Raw genomic sequence first — 22813 nt, forward strand, 5'->3', positions numbered from 1 at the left:
TTGCCGGGAATTTACTGTAAAATACGAAGTTTTCTAGGACTGTTTAAATTTACAGAAAATAACCGTATTTCATCAACTACTATCCTCCACAATGGAGACCTTTTCTGCTGTAGTAAAACTGTAGTTTTAAAAAAACTAAAAAAAAAAAAAAGTAAATAAAAAATCTCTTACACATACCTTAGGAACGGTATAGCAGAAAATTTTGATGGTTTTAAAACCTTGACTTTTCCAAACCCTAAATACCTTAAACACGGTTATCATCCCATGCCTATTACTGAAACTAGATTTTAAAGTTTAAAGACAAACTTCATGGTGTCTTGAGAAAGTCTGTTGAATGTAGCTTGTTTAATTTGAGATAGAATTAGCTTATTAGCATGAATTAGCATCCGGTTAGCAATGTTACTGACATCAATATAAAAACATTTACACACCGAATTAAATAAACAGGCTTAATAAAGGGCTAAAAAATCACTTCTCCGTGTACAGATTCAGTGTGGTCGGTTGCCTTAAATTCCACACAGCCCCAGTTTAAATGCCTTTAAATGCCGGTCATTCCTCATGGAAAAGAGGTTACAGAAACTGCACTCCACCATGGATTGTGTGTATGTGGGTGAGCGATACCATCACACACCACTTCATTCTGTGAACTTTACTGGAAAACGTTCCAGGTGGAAAAGTGTCTGAATCCAAAGAAGAACAAAAGAAAGAAACCTTCCAATAAACGGCAAAACCCACATGAAATACTAGTCATTTACGGTAAATATTAGTGTGAAATGAAATTTAAAATTGCAATTTAATATTTTTCGCCCAGATACAGTACACAGTAAGTTTGCATTCAACATATTGACAAGGTCATAGTCAGGTAGCTTTAATATAAACAAAAGGAAAGCCAAAATACCACCTGATATTGACACTTAGTTCAGCAAAAATATTTCTGTATGAATCACTTTTTTTTTTTTACTTTCGTCCTTCCTCCTATGTACTACAATACACCACAATTTACTGTAGTAAAAAACTAAAGTATAATAAAGTATGTAATATAGTTTATCAGTGCACTATATTTAAACCTAAAGTATGTTGTAGTATTTATTAAAAAGAGTTGCACGCAGCACTAAAATATATACAAAATAATACAACATACACTAGTATTTGCTATAACTTATTATAGTTTTTTTTTCCATGTAGGAAGCTACGTATCCCAAACATATAACACACAATGTAAGTGACCCTGGAGCACAGAAACAGTGTTGTGTTGCATAATTATTGCAGTTTCTTTTATGCAACTAAAACTAGAATATGATGTAAAGATCATGTTCCATGAAATATAAATACACCAAAACTCAACTTTCCAGTAGAAACATGAATTGCTAAGCACTTCTCTTAGACTGCTTTAAAGGTGATGTTCTCAATATTTACATCTATTAAACACTCAAATTGCAGATTTTTAAATACTTGTATCTTGGCCAAATACTGTCCGATCTTAACCATCCTGTGCACCAATGGAAAGCCTACAGAAGATGTTTAAATCTCTTTTCTTTTTTTAAAGAAACTTATTGGACTTTACGACATGCATGACCAGTCAAATATTTAGGTCCCACTTTATATTGAGTAGTTTTAGCTAGATTATATACTTACACTGTAATTAACCATTTGTTACAATGTACTTATTGTGTAAATACATGTGTAAACATTGTACTTGTGCCTGCATGTAATTACATCTGCTAATTTCTTTACACTGTTGATCATCCCCTACACCTTAAACCTACCAAACCTGTCTCTAACCCTAAGTAACCCTTATAGTGTATAGAGAAACCCTTAGTGTTTCTCTATACACTATGAAGACAGTGAGTACATCGTATTTACTGATTTGTTTGTATGTAACTACATAGTAGTTAAGGCCACTTAATATAAAGTGGGACCCCTATTCAGTCATTAGACCTACCTGCGTTATAAAAGTGATCAAGAACTGATGTTTCGCCAAAGTCCAGCTTCCCAAAGGGCACCACATCTAGCTTACAGCCCACAATGTCGCAGGCATCCTTCAGACACTGTAGTGCCATGTTCTCCGGGCTTGAAGGCTGGCTGGTCTCGGAGTTCCTCACATAAGCCACTGTCACGGCTCGGCTCTTGCATTTCCCCGGGGTCAGCAGTGCGACCCCGTCCGAGGGCAAGCTGATCAGCCCGGGGTTGGCACTCTTACAGTTGGAGGGGTCCTGCCAGAAAGCCCCAGCACTAGAATTATTCCCAGCACTGGATTCTCCATCACTGCCTCCCATCATCACCATCATCATCTCCAGGGGCTGGCTGAGAGAGGGCACAGACAGAGAAATGGCCTCCAGATCTGAATTCATCTTTCATCAGTTGGTGAAGCGACACTCAGCAGTAGCTGCTAACGTTAATTAACCGCCACACTCCATAGCTGGCACTCGTGCCCGCACCACGACAGGCATCAAAATAGTAATGACAATGACATTACGTCATCAGATCTAACAATTTAGGATTATCGATCAATAGTTCTAGATCAAACTCAAAGAAATCCGCTCAGCAGCATAAAGAGTCCTGAACTGAAATAAAAACTCGAAACAACAGCAGCGATCAAGGACTGTTGACGGACATGCTGGTCACGACGCAAATGACTGATATCTCTCACTCCTGCAAACACACTGACGTCCTCAAACTGAAGCCTTCGCGAAACTTATTTGATAAACTTGACCCGTATTCCGGAGCGCCAGCAACTGCTAGCTTGCTAAGTACGTTAACGCGGTCGGTCCTGTTGATCGCCGCCTGCATCACACCGAGCCGTTTCCCCGCTAGACATTAACATTGGGTTTTCTCGGTCTTGTCGTTCCTGTTTATGTCACTTGTGTTTGTTGTGAAATCGCTCGCTCGCTCGCGGCTGAAGTGCGTTCATTTGGACCCTGCCCTGTTTCTATTATTATCTTCAGAACTCACGCTCGGGGGCGGAGCAACACGCTTGACTTGCGACTTGGAGGAAGCCAGCCGACCAATCCGATTAAAGGAAAAGCTTATGAATATTAAACACGTAACTTGACGTTTACTAGTTCGGCTTACTTTATTTTCATTTCATTCATTTATTTTATTTAATTTTTAATGTATAACACAGAACGTATATAGGCTTAAGTCAAAATGAACAGCTGATCATATTGTGAAACACAAATATACTCCCTGTATTTTATTCCATATTTATCTACATACATACATACATACGCATATATACATATTACAGCTGATTCCCATTTAGAAACCACACTCATGTGTTGAGGTTTTTTCATTCAAATCATCATACTGTGTGTTCTAAAAGAGGACTCGAGGTTTTTGAAAGGAACAGCGAGCGCATCAAAGAACTCCGTCACCAATACGTCCAGGTAAAGTTATGCAATACAGTTATTATTTTACTATACACAGTGTGTTTTGCAGTAAACTACTCTATAAACCGAGTTCATTACAGTTTTTTTTACAATGGATATAACAGTTTTTTCAGTATACATTTACAGTTTTTTCTAATTGTTTACACACAATTACTTGTAGGCCTACTTCAGACACAATGACTACAACATGTAATAACTGATGCACCAAACCCCTAAACCAATTCTGCTAAACTATAAGCACAATTCCTGCTTACACTCAAATTGCAGGTTTAAAACACACTTTTTTTTCAAAACACTACACACAATTCTCTACATTTTGTACAATTATCATGCAGAAAATCTCTTGTTTTCACTAGTAACACACTGTCTGTCAAAATTGTAAAGTCACTTGCCCTACTTTGCATACCAACTCAAAAAAAACCCTCAAAACTCAGAGCTCATCTGGTTTATAACTGGCTTACTGCCCACCCATGTTGTTGTTTTTTTTTTTTACAGTTTTTCTGATTGCTTACACACATTTTCTGAAAGCATGTCTCATATTGTCAGAACTCTACACACAAATCACAAAACACACACACATTGGGCAAAACTCTTCAATTCTTCTGCAAAATGAAACTCTACGTTCAAAACAATGTGATTTCTTCTCAAAATAGGTATTTTGTTTGCATATGACACACACAAACCATCTCATCAATAGACATTTATAAGATCACTTTTGAATGATTGAACACGGATGTGCTTAATGTAAAACACTATGACCACTTCTTCTTCGTTCATCATAATGACAGTGTTACACTTACTACAGACATGCATTGGCCTATAGAAGTGCATTCATTGTAAAATATTTTAGAATTTTGTTTTTATACAAAACACACAAATACCAAATATATTTTACTGTATTTTTCTCACAAAAACAGTGTACTCAGTGTTCATCCACACCAACAAAAAAGTGTGTAGTCGTGGCCGAGAGGTTAAGGCGATGGACTTGAAATCCATTGGGGTCTCCCTGCGCAGGTTCAAACCCTGCCGACTACGTTGGTTGGCGCTTCCATGACGTGGACTAGTCCTTTTAGCTCATTTCTCCCTAAAGGAAATGCTGTCCTTCTCTGCATCTCGCAAACAAGCCAGTGTCCCTTGATGTCCAGGCAGCTGCAGTGCCAAGCAGTGAGCCAGTGGTGTGCCGTGATCGTATAGTGGCCAGTACTCTGCGTTGTGGCTGCAGCAACCCTGGTTCGAATTTGGGTTACGGCGGCGTGTTCCTGCAAGACGATGCGTTGGCTGCTTTTTGCAACCTCGTGCCATCCACTGGATTCTACCCCAGGCCGTGCTGTGTCCAGTGTTGCCCACATCGAGCCAAGAAAGTCAAAGGGCTGCAGCCTTGAGTAGTCGTGGCCGAGAGGTTAAGGCGATGGACTCGAAATCCATTGGGGTCTCCCCGCCCAGGTTCGAACCCTGCCGACTACGGAGCCGCAGGCTGTTTTTGTCTTTTTCTCTCTTCGATTGGAATTGTGGCTTTCACGACGTTTGGTTGTGGGCCTGGGTGTTTAATCCCACTTTGACTAATTCGAGTCCGGCGACTAGCCACAATTTAGCTTTTTTTGTGGTACCTACAATCTGATGTTGCCTAGAGAAACATTCAATAAATCGACAGCAACATTTTGCATGGCTCCAACATTGAGGCAAAAATTGGGATTTGATTGTTTTTTACCAAGTCGCACAGTTCTATTCGGCTGTCCCTTTGCAGCACATTTTCCCCCCCGCTCCATCTGCTGCTGGAGAGTTGCATTATGCACGGCTCCTTTCAAGACTGATGCTAGCACAGTTCCAAAAGGCCCAGACGGAATGTGCTCTTGGCCATGCTGTTGGACCATGCCTTTGGTTACACCTCATGACTTCAAGGTGTTCCATGGTGCAGCTCAGCAGTGGCATGGCACAGCTTTGAAACGCCGTTTCCTGGACGACGACTGCTTCAGTTTTTATTAGAGGACGCAGTTCTGTGCTGTGATGAGAACGTGTTGTCATCTGGCAAGGGGCTTGCAGAGGCCCAACTCCGCAAACAAGCGCATGTGTGTACAAGAGCCCGGATAGCTCAGTCGGTAGAGCATCAGACTTTTAATATGAGGGTCCAGGGTTCAAGTCCCTGTTCGGGTGAGGGGCTTTCTCTTTGGCGGAGACCTCGTCATGCTTTAATATCACTCAGTGGCTGTCTTTTGGGGTGTGGCCCAACACGAGAGCTTTGAATTCAGATCGTCAGCTTGTGAGAAAAGAGTGCTCATGAAGTTAGCTGAGCGTGTCTGATTGGAGTGTTGTGCTGTCTCTGCTTCCCGGAGACTGTGCGCAAAAGCTGTGCGCAGGTTCGAACTCTGCTGACTGTATAATGTGTGTGTATATGTATGGAGTGTATCATGTGTGCATATGTATGGTCTGAATATGTTCAGAGTGTATCATGTATGGTGTGTATATGCATATAGTGCATGAAATTATCAGCTTCCAGTAGGTCGGTTGTAATGCGAGTGTAAGGTGGTAGTTAGTGTAGTTTGGATAAGACATCTTTGGACGTTGAAGATAATTATAATTTTTATTTTTTTTATAATTTTTAATTATTACACTAGATTAGAGGGCATTTTATATTACAACCCCAAATCAGAAAAAGTTGGGACAGTATAAAAACGGCAAATAAAAAAGTGATTTCTAAATTTACTTTGACTTGTATTACATTGCAGACAATAAAACAATCGTTATTTGATATATTGCTTATGATAGTTTTATCTCTAAAAATAAACAATTACATTTGTGGTTTGTGATGCACATTTCAAAAGCAGTTGGGACAGGAGCAATTTAGGGCTAGTAAATCAGGTAAATTGGTTACAATAATGATGTAAAAAAAAAAAAAAAAAAAATAAAAAAAATAATATATATATATATATATATATATATATATATATATATATATATATATATATATATATATATATATATATATATATACGAGGGGTAATCACAGGCATACCCATAAATAAATATGATTAAAGGAATAACAAATGCTAAAGTAAAAGAAGCAAAAATGTAAAAAAAAAAAAAAAAAAAAAAAAGGAAGATAAATATGGATAAGACCAAGAAAGGAATTTTAGACCGAGTTTCAGTATAAAATGATCAATGTCATTGTCTCGACACTATCCAACATGTATTGGTGTCCATGTAAACGTTACTCAGATGATTCTGCAAGCTGACAAAGACAGTGCATTCCTCTGCATTTAAGTTGATTCCATAAATGTTTCATTAAGTTTGACACGTTGGGGTGATCAGCATTGGTTGGTCCCTGAAGTGTACAATCAGACCAGTGTGGTTAGAATGACAGAACATCAACTACTGCACAAGTTAAAATTTGCTTTCCTACTTTGATTGGCCCTTTTTCAGAGAGGGACACAGTCATCTGAGAAGTTGACAAGGGGTGACAAACTTCGGTTCAGTCCAGGCAATTGAACAAAGTGTAAAAGCACCCTGAGTTCTGCATAGATAGTAGCAAGTGATATATGTAATGCTGCAATCACACTAGAGTTTGAGCATGCTAAATTCTCTCGTATGGCACTGTAAAAAGGGGCAGGATAAACAAGATGATTAAAGAAGTGAGCAATTTATCCATAATCACATTTCTGTACACTGAGGTCATGTTTTGGTCTTTGATTGGTCTTTTGCAGTCCTGTGATGCAATTTCGCAGGTTTAGTTTTTTTTTTATTTAAAAAAAAAAAAAAAAAAAAAAAAAAAACACACACATTACACCTGTACTGGTTTCTCTACACTGGCTGCCAATCCAGTTTAATTCAGTACAAAAGTACTGTTGTATGTCTAGCCCCTGAGTATTTTTCTGAGCTAATTAATATACACCAACCTGGGAGATCTCTTCACTTTAAAAATAATCTCTAATTGACAGTTCCACAATCACGCTTGTGGAGGTGATAGAGCTTTTTCAGTAGCAGCTCCAAGACTCTGGGACGATCTTTCACTCTCCTTAGGAACAGCTCCAACTTTTGAGTCTTCTCAAAGGTTACTGAATACACTTATTTTCTTTAGTTTTTAATCATGTGATGCAAGTTTGTGTTTTGTGTATATTTGGATGTGTTTTATGTACAGCACTTTGGTACTCATTGTGATTTGTTGAAAGAGCTTTAGAAATAAATGGAGTGGATCAGAGGTTAGGATTTTTCTTCCCACCCTTTCTCATACACACCCCTCACCTTATGTAATAATGATCAATAATATTAACCACCACAATACACTTACTCCTACTTTTTCTTCTATTACTTCCAATACTTAATTATATCTGACTCTTCCCTTTACCTTCCATTGTAATTTAATTAATTTATATTTTTTATATCCTACCATAAATACCAGTTTCTCTCAATAACTTCGACTGGGTGGAGTATTCTGGTCTGAACTCAGTCCTTTGTTTCCTGAATCCCCATATCCCTTAGATCATTTCCTCTCTCTGTGTGTCGTACCTGTTGCATTTTAGCATCACATGTTCTACTGACTCCTCTTCACTACAGCCTTCACACAGTCCAATTTCATACTTCTCTATCAATTTATGAGTTTTTATTAAACAAACGTCAGATGCCACAACTGACTCTCGTGTCTAACAACCTTTTGAATTTGATACAAATTCCCCCTTTTTTTTTCTCTGTCACACTTTTCTTGCCATTCTTGATTTATTCTTAGCCATATTAGACTTTTCATCTCTGCTTTACTAACCTTTATTTGCATTTTACATTAGCTTTTGTTTACACATTTTGCTATTCTATCAGCCATTTCATTTTCCTTTATCCCTTCATGACCTGGAACCCACATAAACTTCACCACCTTTCCCTTTTTTATACACTGGAGTACTCCAAACAAAATATATTGTTGACTTTGAGACAAAAAAAAAAAAAAAAAAAAAAGACTTGCAAGAGCTGAAGAGGAGTCTGAACATACCAAGACTTTGACTTGCCCCATCATTTCTACCCATCTCACTGCTACTAACAGAGCTATCAGATGTCCCTCTATTTATTCCTATATTTTCTCCCAGTATGATTACCACTAACCAGACACTCCAGTTTCTGGGTTCTTTGCTCTCTGTAAATATCTTTGTGTATCCTTTATATTTTTCCTCAACCTCTTGGTTATTCTTTCCAGATTGATGCTATGTCTTGCCTTATTATTTTCCTCTAACACATACCAGTCTACCTCTGGCTATAATAACATTCATGGAGCAGTTTCTAGAAAGATTAGCCAAAGACTAACCTGAAAAAGGGGATTTAAATACACATGACACGATTACACAAATTACCAACAGGAGATACACACAGGTGGAACTGATAATCATGAAGAAACAGCGGGAAACAGGACAAAGAAATCACATGATGCAAACAGAAAGCACATGGAACACGGCACAACAATGACATGACACAACCATAACAGATATAAGACTGTGACTGTGAAAGCTTTATTATGTGACTATTTTAAATTTTATAAGGTTTCTTTTACCTCATTGAAATTGTAATGTAGATCAAATATAATCAGTTAAATAGACTTAAGCTTTCATTTGGCTGTTAAAGCGTAAAAAGAGACGAAAGACCGTTTAAAGGCGCCATCATTAGCAGCCGGCTAGTGCAGAAATTACATTGAAAATACTGGGGTTAAATAAATTTCCATATTTTAAAGACATGGCGCCAAAAAATAGAATTTAATGCAGTGCTTCTTGTTTGGTCTGATACCCACTTTATATCGTATCAGATACGAAATCGTATGATTTTTTTTTTTTTTTGAGAAATCAGATTTCAAACGTGGCGATTTTCTATAGTATAACAATTAACTGGAGCTGAAATTAAAAGTCTGTATGCATATACATCATTAAAGTAACAAGGGGGACATTAATTCCAGGGACACACAATTATTTAAATTTATAACAAATATAAAACAAGCATACATTAACTCAAATAAACACCACATCAATTTTGGAAGCTTTTTGATAGCTTCGTTGTCTGCCTAAGGAATGTGTATTCCTCTCGCAGGCACACACACAATGACAGAAAACGAGTGCTCGACCTGAGAAAACTCGAGCTGTGTCAGGAATATCAAAACAAAACCACTCCTTAACTTCGCTCTTTTAGCGGCCCTCACAGAGCTTGATCCACAGCAGCTTCAGCAAGAAATGTGCTGGAAGACAGCGTCTGAGTGTTCACGGGAAAGCAGTTATACTAGCAGAACAGGGTCAGACTGAGTTTGTGTGAGGTGTGAACATACACGGAAGCAGCTTAAGCTCCTGTGAACGGGGCATCATTACTGTAGTGATGTTACAACGGACAGACGCAGGCTATAGCTGTAATGGCGATCTATTTCTTCTAGTTCTCCCCATTTCCATAGGGACTCGGCACAAAAGATTTGACGTGTAAAACAAAAAAACTTGCAATGCAACAGTTTACTTTTTGCTTGTCAGGAACAAAAATCAAAAAACTAACATAAGAACTATTTACACTTTTACTAAGCTTTAATATAAATATGGTTTCGAAGAACGGTCAAAAGACTGTCTACCATCAAGCCCCTTCCTTCTTTCTAAACTTTTTTCCCTGTTGCTTATGCATACATATGACGTATGGCATTATTGAACATATGAAATGTCATGTACATAATATTATATCCCAAAATATATATATTAAATGCTGTATTAAGTAGCAATAACTATGTATCTCAATACAAATAATATAATATTATAGAAAAACATTACAAATCTCTTAGTGCTCTTTATGGCTCTAACAATAGCGAATTATTCTTTTCTTTAAGAGCAATGTCTGGCAGGCATGTTGTAAAGACAGAAAGAGTGTAACCTAAAGTGCGTTGAACCCCTTTTGTGAAGCAAAAAAACTTTACATCATCAGAGTTTTATAGGGGGCAGAGTTTGGTCTGGCCCAAACTGCGACTGTCCAATGGCTGTGGCTACTGAGCGAGACCACCCGTCCCTTTTCCCTGGATGTCTACAACCACAGAAGGGAGGATCCGTTGTCATGCGTTGGAAATAATAATTCACTAAAATTATAGAAAACTTAATGAAGCCTTGTAATGAACTACTATTTGAAGAAACTGTTTTATCGAATAAACCAATGTTTTCTGAAGTCTTATAGCTCTAGTAGTTTGACACAAACATTACAGACTTTATAAAATACTGGTAATTACACACGTTACCCACGCTACAATGTTTCTATTATATGCCAAACTACAACAAATACACTTGCTTGCATACATAAAGCACACACAACTATCAGCAAGAAAACATTAAAGCAAACATACACTTTAAATGTGAAATATCCAAAATCACGCGCGACCTTTGTGCATAAACAATATTTGCGTTATCTTCTCCTGGACAGGAAAAGAAGAGGAGGCCGGACACCCGGAGGGACACAATTGTATCTTTCTTTCTTTGGGATGTAAAATTTATTGGTAAACTCATGTAAGTAGCAGATGACTAGAACTCATAGATTTTTTTGTTTTATCAAGGGGGAGAAGAATATGTATTTGAATTAACTTTAATTTATTGACTTTTTGAAAAACATTCTGTGAAAGGTGCTATATAGATAAACCTTTGCTTGCTTGTCATAATTGACTGTCAACAAAAGTAATAGGTTAAGGTTCACTACCAAATGAGCCAGCCTATACAATGCAGTAGGACACGTCTGCTGAAGTTACCACAGAAACTGGGGAAAATCCTTTCATTCAGTCTTCAAACTTGTCCACTTCAGGTCACATAAATTACTATTACATATGTAGGAAACCACACAGAAAATGTGTAAGCCACTTACAACAAATTTAGATGTTCTTGGGCTTTGGCATTTCCAGTCCATTGCTGGGCAATATTAGAAACAAAGGATATTAGGAACATATAGACATTCTATCAAGTGGTACAGGATTATTGAAATTAAGATGTGAACCAATGGAGGAAAAAAATAATCCCAAATGTTATGTTGATTGTGTGTATTGTAAAGCAATGTTTCTGCGGAGAAATCTGTGGCAGAATGTACGAAATTGTCAAAGCCATTGGTAGATTGGGAACAGCCAGGAGGTCTAGTCTTTAGCATTAATGTCTGGATCAGCTCTGTGTCAACAGGTATCCCAGGGGGCTTGGAAATTGTTGATAGGGTTGAAGGATGATGACATTTCTGCTGCTGTGAGGAGTGACTTTTGTCCTCCTACATGGCCAGGATCCAACTAAGAATGATTGCATATGGCAGAAGATTAGGAAAGGCAGAAGACTCCTTCTGTGACAAAATTCACTCTAGAGCATTGATGGCAGAAGATGATAAAGGCATGAAGTCAGTCTAGTCTTTTACACAACTATGATGTGGAGCAGTCAGAACTGGTATCTCACAGAGCTTTAACCACGAAAAACACTTCAACAAACCATCTACCCTCCAATTCACAGAAGATCTTCAAAAACTTCACAAACATCTGGAAAAGGTTGCTAATTTAATTTCAGAAAACCTAAAATTGTTGTCATCCCCTCAAGCCTATGGAGATCTTCGTAAACCAACTCTTGCCAAAATAATTTTGATTAATAGAAGACGTAGAGAAAAGGTTGCAAAGATGAAACTTAAGGGATTGTAAAAGAGAGATGCAGCTCCTCTACACAAAAAAGTTGCCATGGACATCACAACATTTGAACAGAAACTTCTTAATTTTAAATTCAGACTCAATTCTATTTTACTACTATATCAAAAGAAATAGTATTTTAATCTTAAGCGTGCATCAGGTTCTGCACTTGCTTGTGTGTGTCAGTTATTTAGCATACATCAAAGAATAAACATACATAATCAATACACACGGTTCAAGTATACCAACAATAAACTTAATAACAAGCTGATATTCAGCTCAGATACTCGTATCATAGAGAGTTGCCCTTTCTGAGATTGCGGTTACACCCAGGGCATGGTTCTTCTTTATTCATCATCCTCTTCTTTATCATACGCATTTTGTGGAAGCACATTTTGGTTATTCGCTAGCATAATTTTTTTTTCTGATATTGTATCATTTCCATTTGCTTTGCTATGGCTTTTATGACCAGTTATAGGAAGGAAGGACATAACAAAACAAATAATCATCCTATTACCACTGTAATGCTACTAAAACATTACCATTTTTGCTAACCAAGCTCTCTAAGCTTCTAGTTTTAAATCAAACCATTCTTATTAGATATCAAACCAATATTATTATGTAGGTTGTAGGAACTCACTGGCAGACTGCAAAATCAAAAACAGTCCAAAGCCAAATCTGAAATCTTGGTCAGGTGCCGTTAAAGTAAGAGCAACTGTGAGGGAGACACCATCCATCGCAAGGCTGAGGGTTCACACTAAGCATCTCATCTTGCAGCATGAAGCAACACAAGCTGGACAGTCATCGTCTCTTTCTATTACATCGAGCATCAACCAGATGTAAACAATGATTTGCCTTCTGCGCATTAGTAAAAGCTTGAGCTAAAGATTAATGAGTAGATGATCAACCTAAATTTATGCATGTAAAAAATATATATAAACACACACTGTACAATTTCTATGTTGTTGGCTGCACTGCAGGCAACATAAAGTTGTCAATATAATACACATTAATTTTCAACAAAACCATTTAAACATGTATAACAGAACAATTTGAGTGAACAATTGCTCTGCACTAATGTAAATATAAATCCTGGAGATCGACCTTCCTAAAGAGTTCAGCTCAAACCCTGATCAAACACACATGAATCAATTAATTAGGACCTGAACAGCACTTGATAATTACAGGCAGGTGTGTTTAATATGGGTTGGGACTGAAATCTGCAGGAAGGTCGATCTCCAGGAACAGGGTTGGTCACCCCTGCTTTAGATACTTGCACTGCAGGTGTAAATAAGCAGGGTTTTAGTGCATAGAGATTTATGCACTGCTTACCTCCATCAAATGTACCACCTGTGTCTTTCGACAAAAAAATCAGGCAGTCAACTACCGTCAGACCCCAAGTGATGCTCAAGCACCGGTTGTGTTTAATTACATTTAATGATAGCCTTTTTTAAAATGAATGTTTTTAATAAAAAAATACAAGTATAATGCAAATTGCATTTGTTTCAAGTCACAAAAATGTAATGAATGGGATACCACCTCCAACTCATTTTGAACAAGGTAAAAACCTTAAATATGCAACTAGACATTTGCACTGCAGTATAACTATAAAGAATCTGACACAATGTTAAACAATTTCCTTACAGCGATGTGTAAAAATACAACATTAAACAATTGTTAAATATGAAGTTGTTTGTTCAAATCTGTAGTCATTTTCACAGATAAAAGTAAATAAAGCTAAAGAAAATAAATGGTTAACTTCTTCTGAAACATTTTGATGTCTTTATAGATGAGCTGGATCATCATGTCATCCTGAGAATAAATAACCTCCCACTCAAACTATGCAGCTTTTCTGACTACATCGACCTGAAACACGTTGCGCTGACCTCTCCTGTCGCTCCATCCTTACAGGAATCCTGGAAACTATAACCTACAGTACAGTTAATAACTATTACTAGTTCATACTTATGGATATTAAGCACACAATGTTCATATATGTAAATAGATAATTGGATGAAAGCATAGAAATTATTCAGGTAATTAAAACAACATTAAAAAAAAATCGATATGAACTGTGAGAAACGGACACGGCTAACGTTTAATTGCGATTCGATTAGCATGATAATACCCTCAAAATGATGGATGTAACTCAAAATGTAGAATTTAAACCTTTTCTTTGTTGTGAAATCTCTCTGTCTCATGATTTATTCAATGTCCTTAACGAAAATCTAAGGAAATTCTTAGAAACAGCAAGGGTAATCTATCATCCTCACCTGCACCATTGGGTTAAAGTGATCGGCGTGCTGCACCGGAAGCTGACATGCAGGCTAACTGCAAACACGGAAGAGACCGTGCATAGAGTCTATTAATGTCAGAGAAAGATCAAGACAGAAAGAGACTGAGAGACCGTCACCACAATGGCCAGGCTAAGAGAAATGAGGATGACGAGCAGGTAACGGATTAACTCAACTCAAACTCATTACCTTAAGTCATTAACTAAGTGTTAATGACATACAATGGACACACAATATAATAGAAACTGAGTGCAATAGAGGTGTAGAAATTCTTCAGTACTGTAACTTTGACGTTTCAATCAGATTTGGTTGGATGCTCCAAACTCGGTTGCACTTTCTATGTTTTGAGAGAGTCTTGAAGCTACTGATTAATCACAGTCAGGCAGTTATGGAAGTGGTTATTTGCCCTCAGCTCAATGAAGAGTGCAGCATGGAAGATGATTTTCTGAAAAATACTTTCTTCACACAGAAAGCTGATGAACTTGAAGGTGATGCTGTTGATTTGGAGCATGACATGGATGAGGGAGATGACCAGAAGGTGAAGGATAGGTCTAAAATAACAGTGAAGACATGCCAGAAGGGAGAGAAAAGGAAATGGGACAAAGACATAACTGCATTTATGGTTTAAATACCTCAAAGTAAAATAGCACACCACTTAGAGAGGAGGCACAATAAAGAGGAAGATGTGGCTAGGGCAACATGCTTATCCGAAAATTCAAAGAAACTTTGCATGTTGTTGGATCAGTTTCGATTTAAAGGTGACTTAAGCCACAATACAACCGTCTTGTAGTGAGGACAAGGGTATATATGCATTTTTTTAGGAAACATGAGCTCTAGAAGCATTTGATTTCCTGCAAAAATTTAAATGGCCTCCCTCTGGAAGAATCTGGGAAAGAAAAAGAATTCAAGATGCAGCTTCCTGTCAAGGAAATACAGAAAGGAGATGTCGCATGATGAGATCTCATCAAGTAAAATCAGATGCACTTATTTGTGAGTAGGGTGACAGATTGTTGGAGAAGCATGGTAGCGATCCATCCAAAGATGGTTATGTCAGTCAGAAAATGAGGGAGTTGGGGAGATTTGTGATTGCTGCCAAAAACTAAAAGCGAAGGAAAAATCTTGAGGAAATCCTGATTCCACCAATGTTTAAAGTTGGCCGTTGATGCTGCTAAAAAGCCGCTATGATCGTCCATCTCTTGCTCTAAAACTTAGCGATGCTCTAAAAACAGTTGGTGATATCTTGATTGGCCGTTACGTAAAAACAGAAGACAATATGGCTGCAAACAGAGTCAGAAGCTTCCTAGGGTTAGTGAGCTTTGAATGGAACCACTATGTCTCACATCGGGCAAGTAAAAACCTAGAAGAAAACATGTGGAACATAACGGAAATGATCCCTCTCACTGAAGATGCTATATTACTTTAAAAATACTCAAAGTCTGTGGAGGAACCCGCCAGAGAGGAACTGATAGACGGCTGTGATCCCAAAGCATACACCATGCTAAGTGAAGGCATCCTCTTGCAAATGATTCTTCTTAACCGGAGACAACAAGGTGAGGCAGCTAAAATGCTACGTGTGACATACTGTATGAAAATAAAAACACATAGGCCCCAAATGACAATGTAATGCAGTGCCTCTCAGGGCACTGGGCAAAAAGTTCCAGTGCTGCTTACCAAAGAGATGACAAGAGCAATGGATTTTTCTCCTAAAGCACAGGATGCAGGAAAAAAAACATTCTGTACAACAAAATATGTTTTTGCTAAAGCCAAATCAGATGGGTCTACACACAAATTTGGTATGGCGCAGAGGAAAACTGCCAGCTCTGTGGCCATCCAAATTAAAGGTTACAACATATCCTGGCCAGTTGCAAGGCAGCATTGAGTTAAAGACAATACAGATGGCGTCACGACCAGGTGCTGCAGAAACTAGCATTGCAGACTGGCCAACAGGGCCACACCAGCAACATCTTATGGCCTTTTCCAGTTTGTGGGGGAAGAGGGTGAGGCGCTTAGGAGCACCACAAAGAGATGGTCTCTGCTGTCACCTGGAAGTAACTGGGAGTAAAGAGCAGACCTTGATCATCAGCTGAAGTTCCCACAGCAGATTGCTATAACCTCCCTTCGGCCAGATATTTTGCTCTGGTCCACTGTTTCACCTGCTCCATTGTTGTTATTAATATTATTTGTACCACCTCATCCCACAGAAATGCACTTTGCTTCAGATGGCATTTCAGATGGCTTCAGTACTGATCTGGTTTCAAGAGTCTTTACTTGTAATTTAATCTCATCCCTCTGCATCTTTTTCTGGGGGCTGGTACATTATCTGGAGTAGAATAAAACTTTGATTTGGTTGTTTTGACTCTGCCTATTTTTCTTTTTTGACTAGGGCTCGTGACATTGGTAAAGATCTTTGGCCAGTGGTCTTAAAAGCCATTCTGGGGGGCAGGTTATGGTGTGTTCCTTGTATCTAGCTTGGAGTGATGCGTACATCCGCCTCACAAATGCATTTGGTCTGATGCATTTTTTAATGATTGAATTTTTATCAATGCCAAACGACTTCTCCACATGGCAGTTTGTATCCCTGGTCTTTTCAGGCTTTTTGGCAGTGTCTTAGTTTGGAACATCCAAAGCCTACCTATCGAGATCTTCCAACATAAGACCTCTCTACAAAAAGAAAGATTTCCAAGTAAATGTCAAAAAATAAAAAGAAGTTGAGGATTCCTGGACAGTATTATTTATTGTCCTCATCTGACAGTACCTCGTGTGATGTGTGTTCATTTCTGTTTTAAGGTAAATGGTGGTCTCCCCACAATTGTTTTTAGATCCATGATTTTTTCCATGTACTGCTCCATGCCCCAGTCCTCCAGGATTGGCTCTTCAATGGGCCCCTCAGTGTTTTTTGAAATGAAGAATTGCAGAAAATGCACTTTCTTTGACACCTGTTGTGCATTTGCAAGTTGACAGGACTGTGCAAAGAGGTTTGAAGAAGTTCCTAGATTTGTCAAGCGAACTGACATTTTGGACAGAACAAAAAGTAATGAAGTCTCTAAGTCCGTTATCCTCTGTTTGGCCTATAAACAGCTTGTCGGATGTTTGTCAGCACATGAGCAGGGCACAGGTGAAGAAAAGTGTGTTGTTTAATGCTTTCCCATTTTCCTTTACCCAAGCAAATATGGTAGGACCTGTCCAGATAACTGTCGATATCCTCTTTGTTAAATGACAGAACATTCTGTATTAGTGCCCAAATGTGGTCAGTTTCTATTTGGTGTATTTTGAGCAAACTGCATTAAAGGGTCACGAAACACCAAAACACATGTGTTTGAGCTGTTGACAGTCGTATATGTGTCCCACACTGCTAAAAACACTATTAGGACACCTATATTTCACTAAAATGTGTAAATTGGTTGTTTTTGCGTTATTTCAAGTAAATTCGTACTTCCGGTTTGAAACGAATTTTTGAAGTTGCGTCACGGTCATGACATAATAGCGTGTATTCCAGCGTGCAGACTGGACGTCTGTGCCAGAGTGTGTCTTATTACGTCTTACAGTGTGATGCATTAATGCATGAGTAAGGCTTGGTTCAAACCAATCAGCGCGCTCTATTGTATAACTTCATTTATATTCATTACTGTCACAGTGTTTAGACGACAGAGACGCCACGTTGTGTTGGCAAAACAAGCGCGAAGTGTTGCTTTTATAGTTTGCTACAGTTAAGTTTTGTTTTCATTTTCTCTCTGTGAGAGCTCAGCTGGAGTCACGTGTGGATTAACAGTGTACGCGACGCTCGACAACAATAACTTCCGTGTCTAAGGAGGATTATTGTTAACCTGAGAGCTGTTCTCATCTGCAAACGCTGAGATCCGGATTCGCTTATAGTATTCTCTTAATAAAGACGCGGCTCTAGTTGCTGGTGATTGTCCTGTCTCTACAGATTTGGTAAGTAAGCAACCAGTGCTATTTGTTTATTCAGTTTGTTTGTATCGAACTAAGTTAACTATTGCACCGAGTGTAAACATGTTAGCACCACAACCAAACTTTAACCTTGTGTAGGATTTTCACCGCATTTAGTGACCGGAATAACACACGCGGCTTTCTGACGCTACCTGCCGTGTGCATCTAAGTTTCCGGGAAATGCGGAGTTTTTTTTTCTTTCATTCGCCGTGCGGTATCAAACCTTGCATGAAAAATACACGCTTAGAGCAGTTCCTCTAATCAAATATCTCGTTTGTCGCGAGGGACATGAATGAATTCCCTAATTAAAAGAGCCAAACTACAGTTAAAGTCCACCATTTAATAATTTGGCAAATAATTCGACTACAGATGTCCAGCTAAACACCATCACTTTCTCCCGTGTGTGTGTGTGTGTACTCTGAAACTCGCGCGTACCCAAATAGACACTCCCACACCATCCCATTTTTGTTCCTCCGACACTCCCCCCTAAACAAAGCTGGACACGCCCCCTTTTCTGACTTTTTCCAAAGTAGAGGTGTGAAAACACCCTGCTGAAACGAGGGGGTTTCATGGCCCTTTAACCATAAAGCGATTGGTGGTATGGAATGTTCATTACAAACCATTTCACACACTGGGAGAGGAGGTGTATTCTGACCACTCCCAGTAAGTAGTAGAGGACCTTTGTTGGCTTGCAGGCCTCTTTGGACACCAGCCCACCTGTAGCATCCAGATAAAGTGTAACTGGAGCCTTCTTCTGCAGAATTTTTATGGATGTTTCAGTGTTTTGTGTACACTGAAAGGATCGATGCCTAGGTGTTGGATGTACCCAGGAATTCTGTGGTAGGTGGTGTCACATTCTCTTAATTCACTTTGAATTAAGTGCATTTTCTTTAATGTGTGGTTATGGAGGCATTGTTTTTTTTTCTTTTTTTCTTTTTTTTCTTACCCCTGCACTTATTTCTTTTATTATATTTTGTTTAGGCAATGAGTTAAGTTACCTGGTAGAGGTTCTACTGCTGATGTTGATTGTAGCCTTTGATAGTGATGTTGACTCGTATCATGAATGAGTCTGGCAATTTTCCCTCTTTTAAGGTACATGGACGGCTTTCCTTCTTGGTTGGTTTGTGTTTAAGCTATATATTGATATTCTTACAAATTTGGCTTTGTCATCAGGTATATTTTTGCAAGTGAATGTGTATTTGGCCTGGCATGAAGGGAATGAGCACACTGCCATACAACATAAATACACATTCTTTTTTCTGCTGGAAGCAGATTCAATTGTGTTGATATTTAAAAGAGTGGGTAAAGTATGGATTTTTGGTTTTGAACAATTTGTAGAAAGAATCTGTCTTAAATGTGAAGATTCTTGAAGTGGTTTAACTTTTTTTTACAATGTTTTTTAACCCATATACTTATGGTATAGAATTTAAGTAAATTTAGATAGTATGAGCAAAGTAATTGGACCAGTTCAATCAGAAAATAAGGTTTGCCCATGAAGAGTGAGTTCAAAAGCAGTGGACAAATTAAAACAAAGGTTAAGGTAAGAAGAAAATGTATTGTGTTTAGACAAAACCAACCAACTAAATAAATAAAAGTTGACCGAAGCAAGAGAGTTTAATTGTTTCACTAACGTGTGTTTCTTCTATTTCAGGGAAGTGATGGTTATGGCTACTCTAAGGTCAATTCAATTTTAGTTTAACTAAATTTTGAACTAATAATTAATGTAAATCTAATTTGTTTTACTCTTGCATAAAACTCATTTAGTCAAACCAAATAATCCTTTAAACACTCCAAACCATATACACAGACTTCAAACAGGAAAGTAAATATTGAAGCACAAACTCATTCATAAACCAAGTAAATTCTGTCGTTTGAAAGGTGACCCTAAATCAGTTTGTGTCCAGTTCCAAGTGCAATGAGAAGAAAAAAATAAATGAAAGAAGAATTTTTTTTTTAGTTATGCTGATCCAGGATGAAAAAAACCAAAGAGAAAAAAAACCTAGTCTTTAAAACAAAAAGCCAGAAAAACATCATTTAGCTGTGCTATAAAACACACTGCTCAGTATGAATACAATTTCTAATAAAACACAGTATAACTCAAATAATATGGCTAGCATATTATAACATCACTTTGAGTAACAAATTGTCTTCTTGTGACATTTATCTGAACAATAAATATCTTTTTCTCAATTGCCATGTACTTGTGTTTCTTTTTTATGTCTGTCATACAAATAAACATCTTTTCTTTCCCCAAATAACAAGGTTATATTTATGTTTCACCCTTTTTGGCTTATGTAACCTTAAAATTAAAGAATTTGATAAAGCACAGTAATTTACACTCCATGTGAATGATAATAAAGACAGGAAAAAAATATATTAACTTACCAGGGAACTCATTTACATGTACAACAACACTTTTGATAAAACTCATTCAAAAGTTGTCACTTCGACTGTATCTGGCTTCTCTGATGCTTTAGATAGAAATACAGGCACTGTTTACCTTTAACTTAATGCTAATGTTCAGATCGTATAATTTACATTAAAAACATAACATGTTATCAACCTATTATATCACTTCCGCTTATTTGACTATTACTTTCACTATTATCAACACACTTACGACAATTCTCGCTCTAGATGAGGCATTTAAACCTTTCGAAGCAGCGGCTAGCGTCCGCTCGCGTCGGAGTTTCGCATGGAAAGAGAGAGTTCGCGAACATTCGACGGTGTAAAATGGCGCTATCGCGGACGCGCGATGACGTCATCTCAGCACGATCTCATTTAACTTTCAGTATTAAAATCCCTTTTAAAACGTTATAATGTATAATCTACTTATTTTTACAATTATATAACTTGTTAATAAATCATATTGTTTTTAGTACTTGATATATATATATAAAGTCTGCACTTCAATTTAGGCTATTGGTTTCTATTCACTAGTAACCTGGTTACATTTTCCTTTCATGTTGATTTAAAATTTTGTCCCTATTGCTGGGAACCGCAATACTCCTGTCTTTTTCAGATTTAGTGTCTGGACTTTGCTTGCCACTGTTCTCTTCTGAAGAGTCAGTATTGGTGTGTCTCTGGAAATTTTGACAGTTCTTTTGAACCGTCTGTTTTCTGGCCTTCCACTTCACTGGCTGCCATTCCTGTGTAAACGCATATGACAGATTTATGTTATTACCACACCTTTTATAATGCATTTTTTAAATAAATATTATCATAATTGCTAAAGATTTTGGAACATCATTTTTTAGGCTTAATCTTTAAACTAAAGCTGGAATTGGAGAAGTGTTACTGAATAGCCCAAACACTTTAAAACACTGGTCATTCAATAATTAAGGGTACATTAGTATTTGTACATGTGACACACACACACACACACACACACACACACACACACACACACACACACACACACACACACACACACACACACACACACACACACTTACATCTAACACACAGATCTTACCCATTTAGAGTAACAGTTTTGACAGTAGGTAACACACCCAAAAAAACTGAGATATATAAATAGCTTTATTTCCTTTAATTTTTGAACCACCAAGCGTACCCAATTATAGAATATATATATATATATATATATATATATATATATATATATATATATATATATATATATATATATATATATATAATAAGTTAATTATTTATAAATTGGTTTTAATTCAAATGGGACAAAGACTAGAAAGTCAAACTCTATTTCTAAATCTGTACATTTGCATTAGTTGTCTTTAAGTCTGATGATGCAAATATAGAATTTGTGGGTCAAATTTGATGTGTATTTGCTTCCAGATCTTTAAAAACCTGAGTAGGCCTACCCCTTATTTAGCCCATATATATATATATATATATATATATATATATATATATATATATATATATAGATAGATAGATAGATAGATAGATGGATAGATAGATATATATCAGGGCTGTTTCTCTATTCCAAGTTCTTGTGGAGACCGGTCTTGCCAGGAACGCGTCCTCTGAGAAAAAAGATGCCGCGTTCTTCCTGATGGTCACGTGACCTTCACTTGTTTTTTAATGGAAAATTGTATAAACATCACAGCATTCATACAGCGATTTATTGGTTTTCTCCCTTTTTAAAATATATACTATGCATAAAAACATTATAAATATACGTTGCACTTACACATGTGAGCCACTTTAGGTTTAGACCCAGATTACCCTTAAATGACTATGCCACACTTTTGCCAACTGTGGTCCATGTTTGTCCTCCATCATTTGGGCCAAATTTACAATTTTTCACATGGGCCACATTAGGCTCACATTCAGATTACATTTTGCCATAAGTGCCAAATCTTTGCCTTAAATGTCCCATATATGAATTTGAATGTTTGGCCCCCCTTTGCTATTGCACAGGTGGGCCACTTCAGGCTCACATTCATTTTGTCTGGGCCGAAGGAAGACCACCAGTGCCGCATAACTGCCTAAAGTGGCCCACAATAGTATGCTATCTGGGAAGTACTCCAGGGGACAGCTACTTTCATTCAATATTTTAAAAAATGTATTTAGTATTT

At 37.6% G+C, this 22813-nt stretch overlaps 1 protein-coding gene and 2 non-coding genes across 7 annotated transcripts in view; 2 read left to right on the forward strand and 1 right to left on the reverse strand.

Annotated features, from left to right (window-relative positions):
- The window catches only part of map3k5 (mitogen-activated protein kinase kinase kinase 5), a 77261-nt gene extending 74309 nt beyond the window's left edge, over nucleotides 1–2952 (reverse strand). For 4 of the 5 annotated variants that reach the window (XR_015517658.1, XR_015517660.1, XR_015517659.1 and 1 more), the window contains exon 1: nucleotides 1943–2952. Coding sequence is in view for 2 of the 5 variants with exons in the window: in XM_087296981.1 (XP_087153107.1) it covers nucleotides 1943–2351 (409 nt within the window). In the remaining 3 variants the exon portion in view is untranslated. 5 annotated transcript variants of the gene reach the window in all.
- A 1390-nt stretch (nucleotides 2953–4342) lies between these two features.
- On the forward strand, nucleotides 4343–4424 carry trnas-uga (transfer RNA serine (anticodon UGA)). The gene has a single exon. It is a non-coding gene; the product is annotated as a tRNA-Ser (tRNA).
- Nucleotides 4425–4771: 347 nt separating this feature from the next.
- trnas-cga (transfer RNA serine (anticodon CGA)) lies at nucleotides 4772–4853 on the forward strand. Its single transcript has one exon. It is a non-coding gene; the product is annotated as a tRNA-Ser (tRNA).
- Nucleotides 4854–22813: the final 17960 nt, after the last annotated feature.

This window comes from Danio rerio, chromosome 20 (assembly GCF_052040795.2).
Source record: "Danio rerio strain M-AB ecotype USA chromosome 20, GRCz13ab, whole genome shotgun sequence".
In the NCBI taxonomy this organism is placed as follows: Eukaryota; Metazoa; Chordata; class Actinopteri; order Cypriniformes; family Danionidae; genus Danio; species Danio rerio.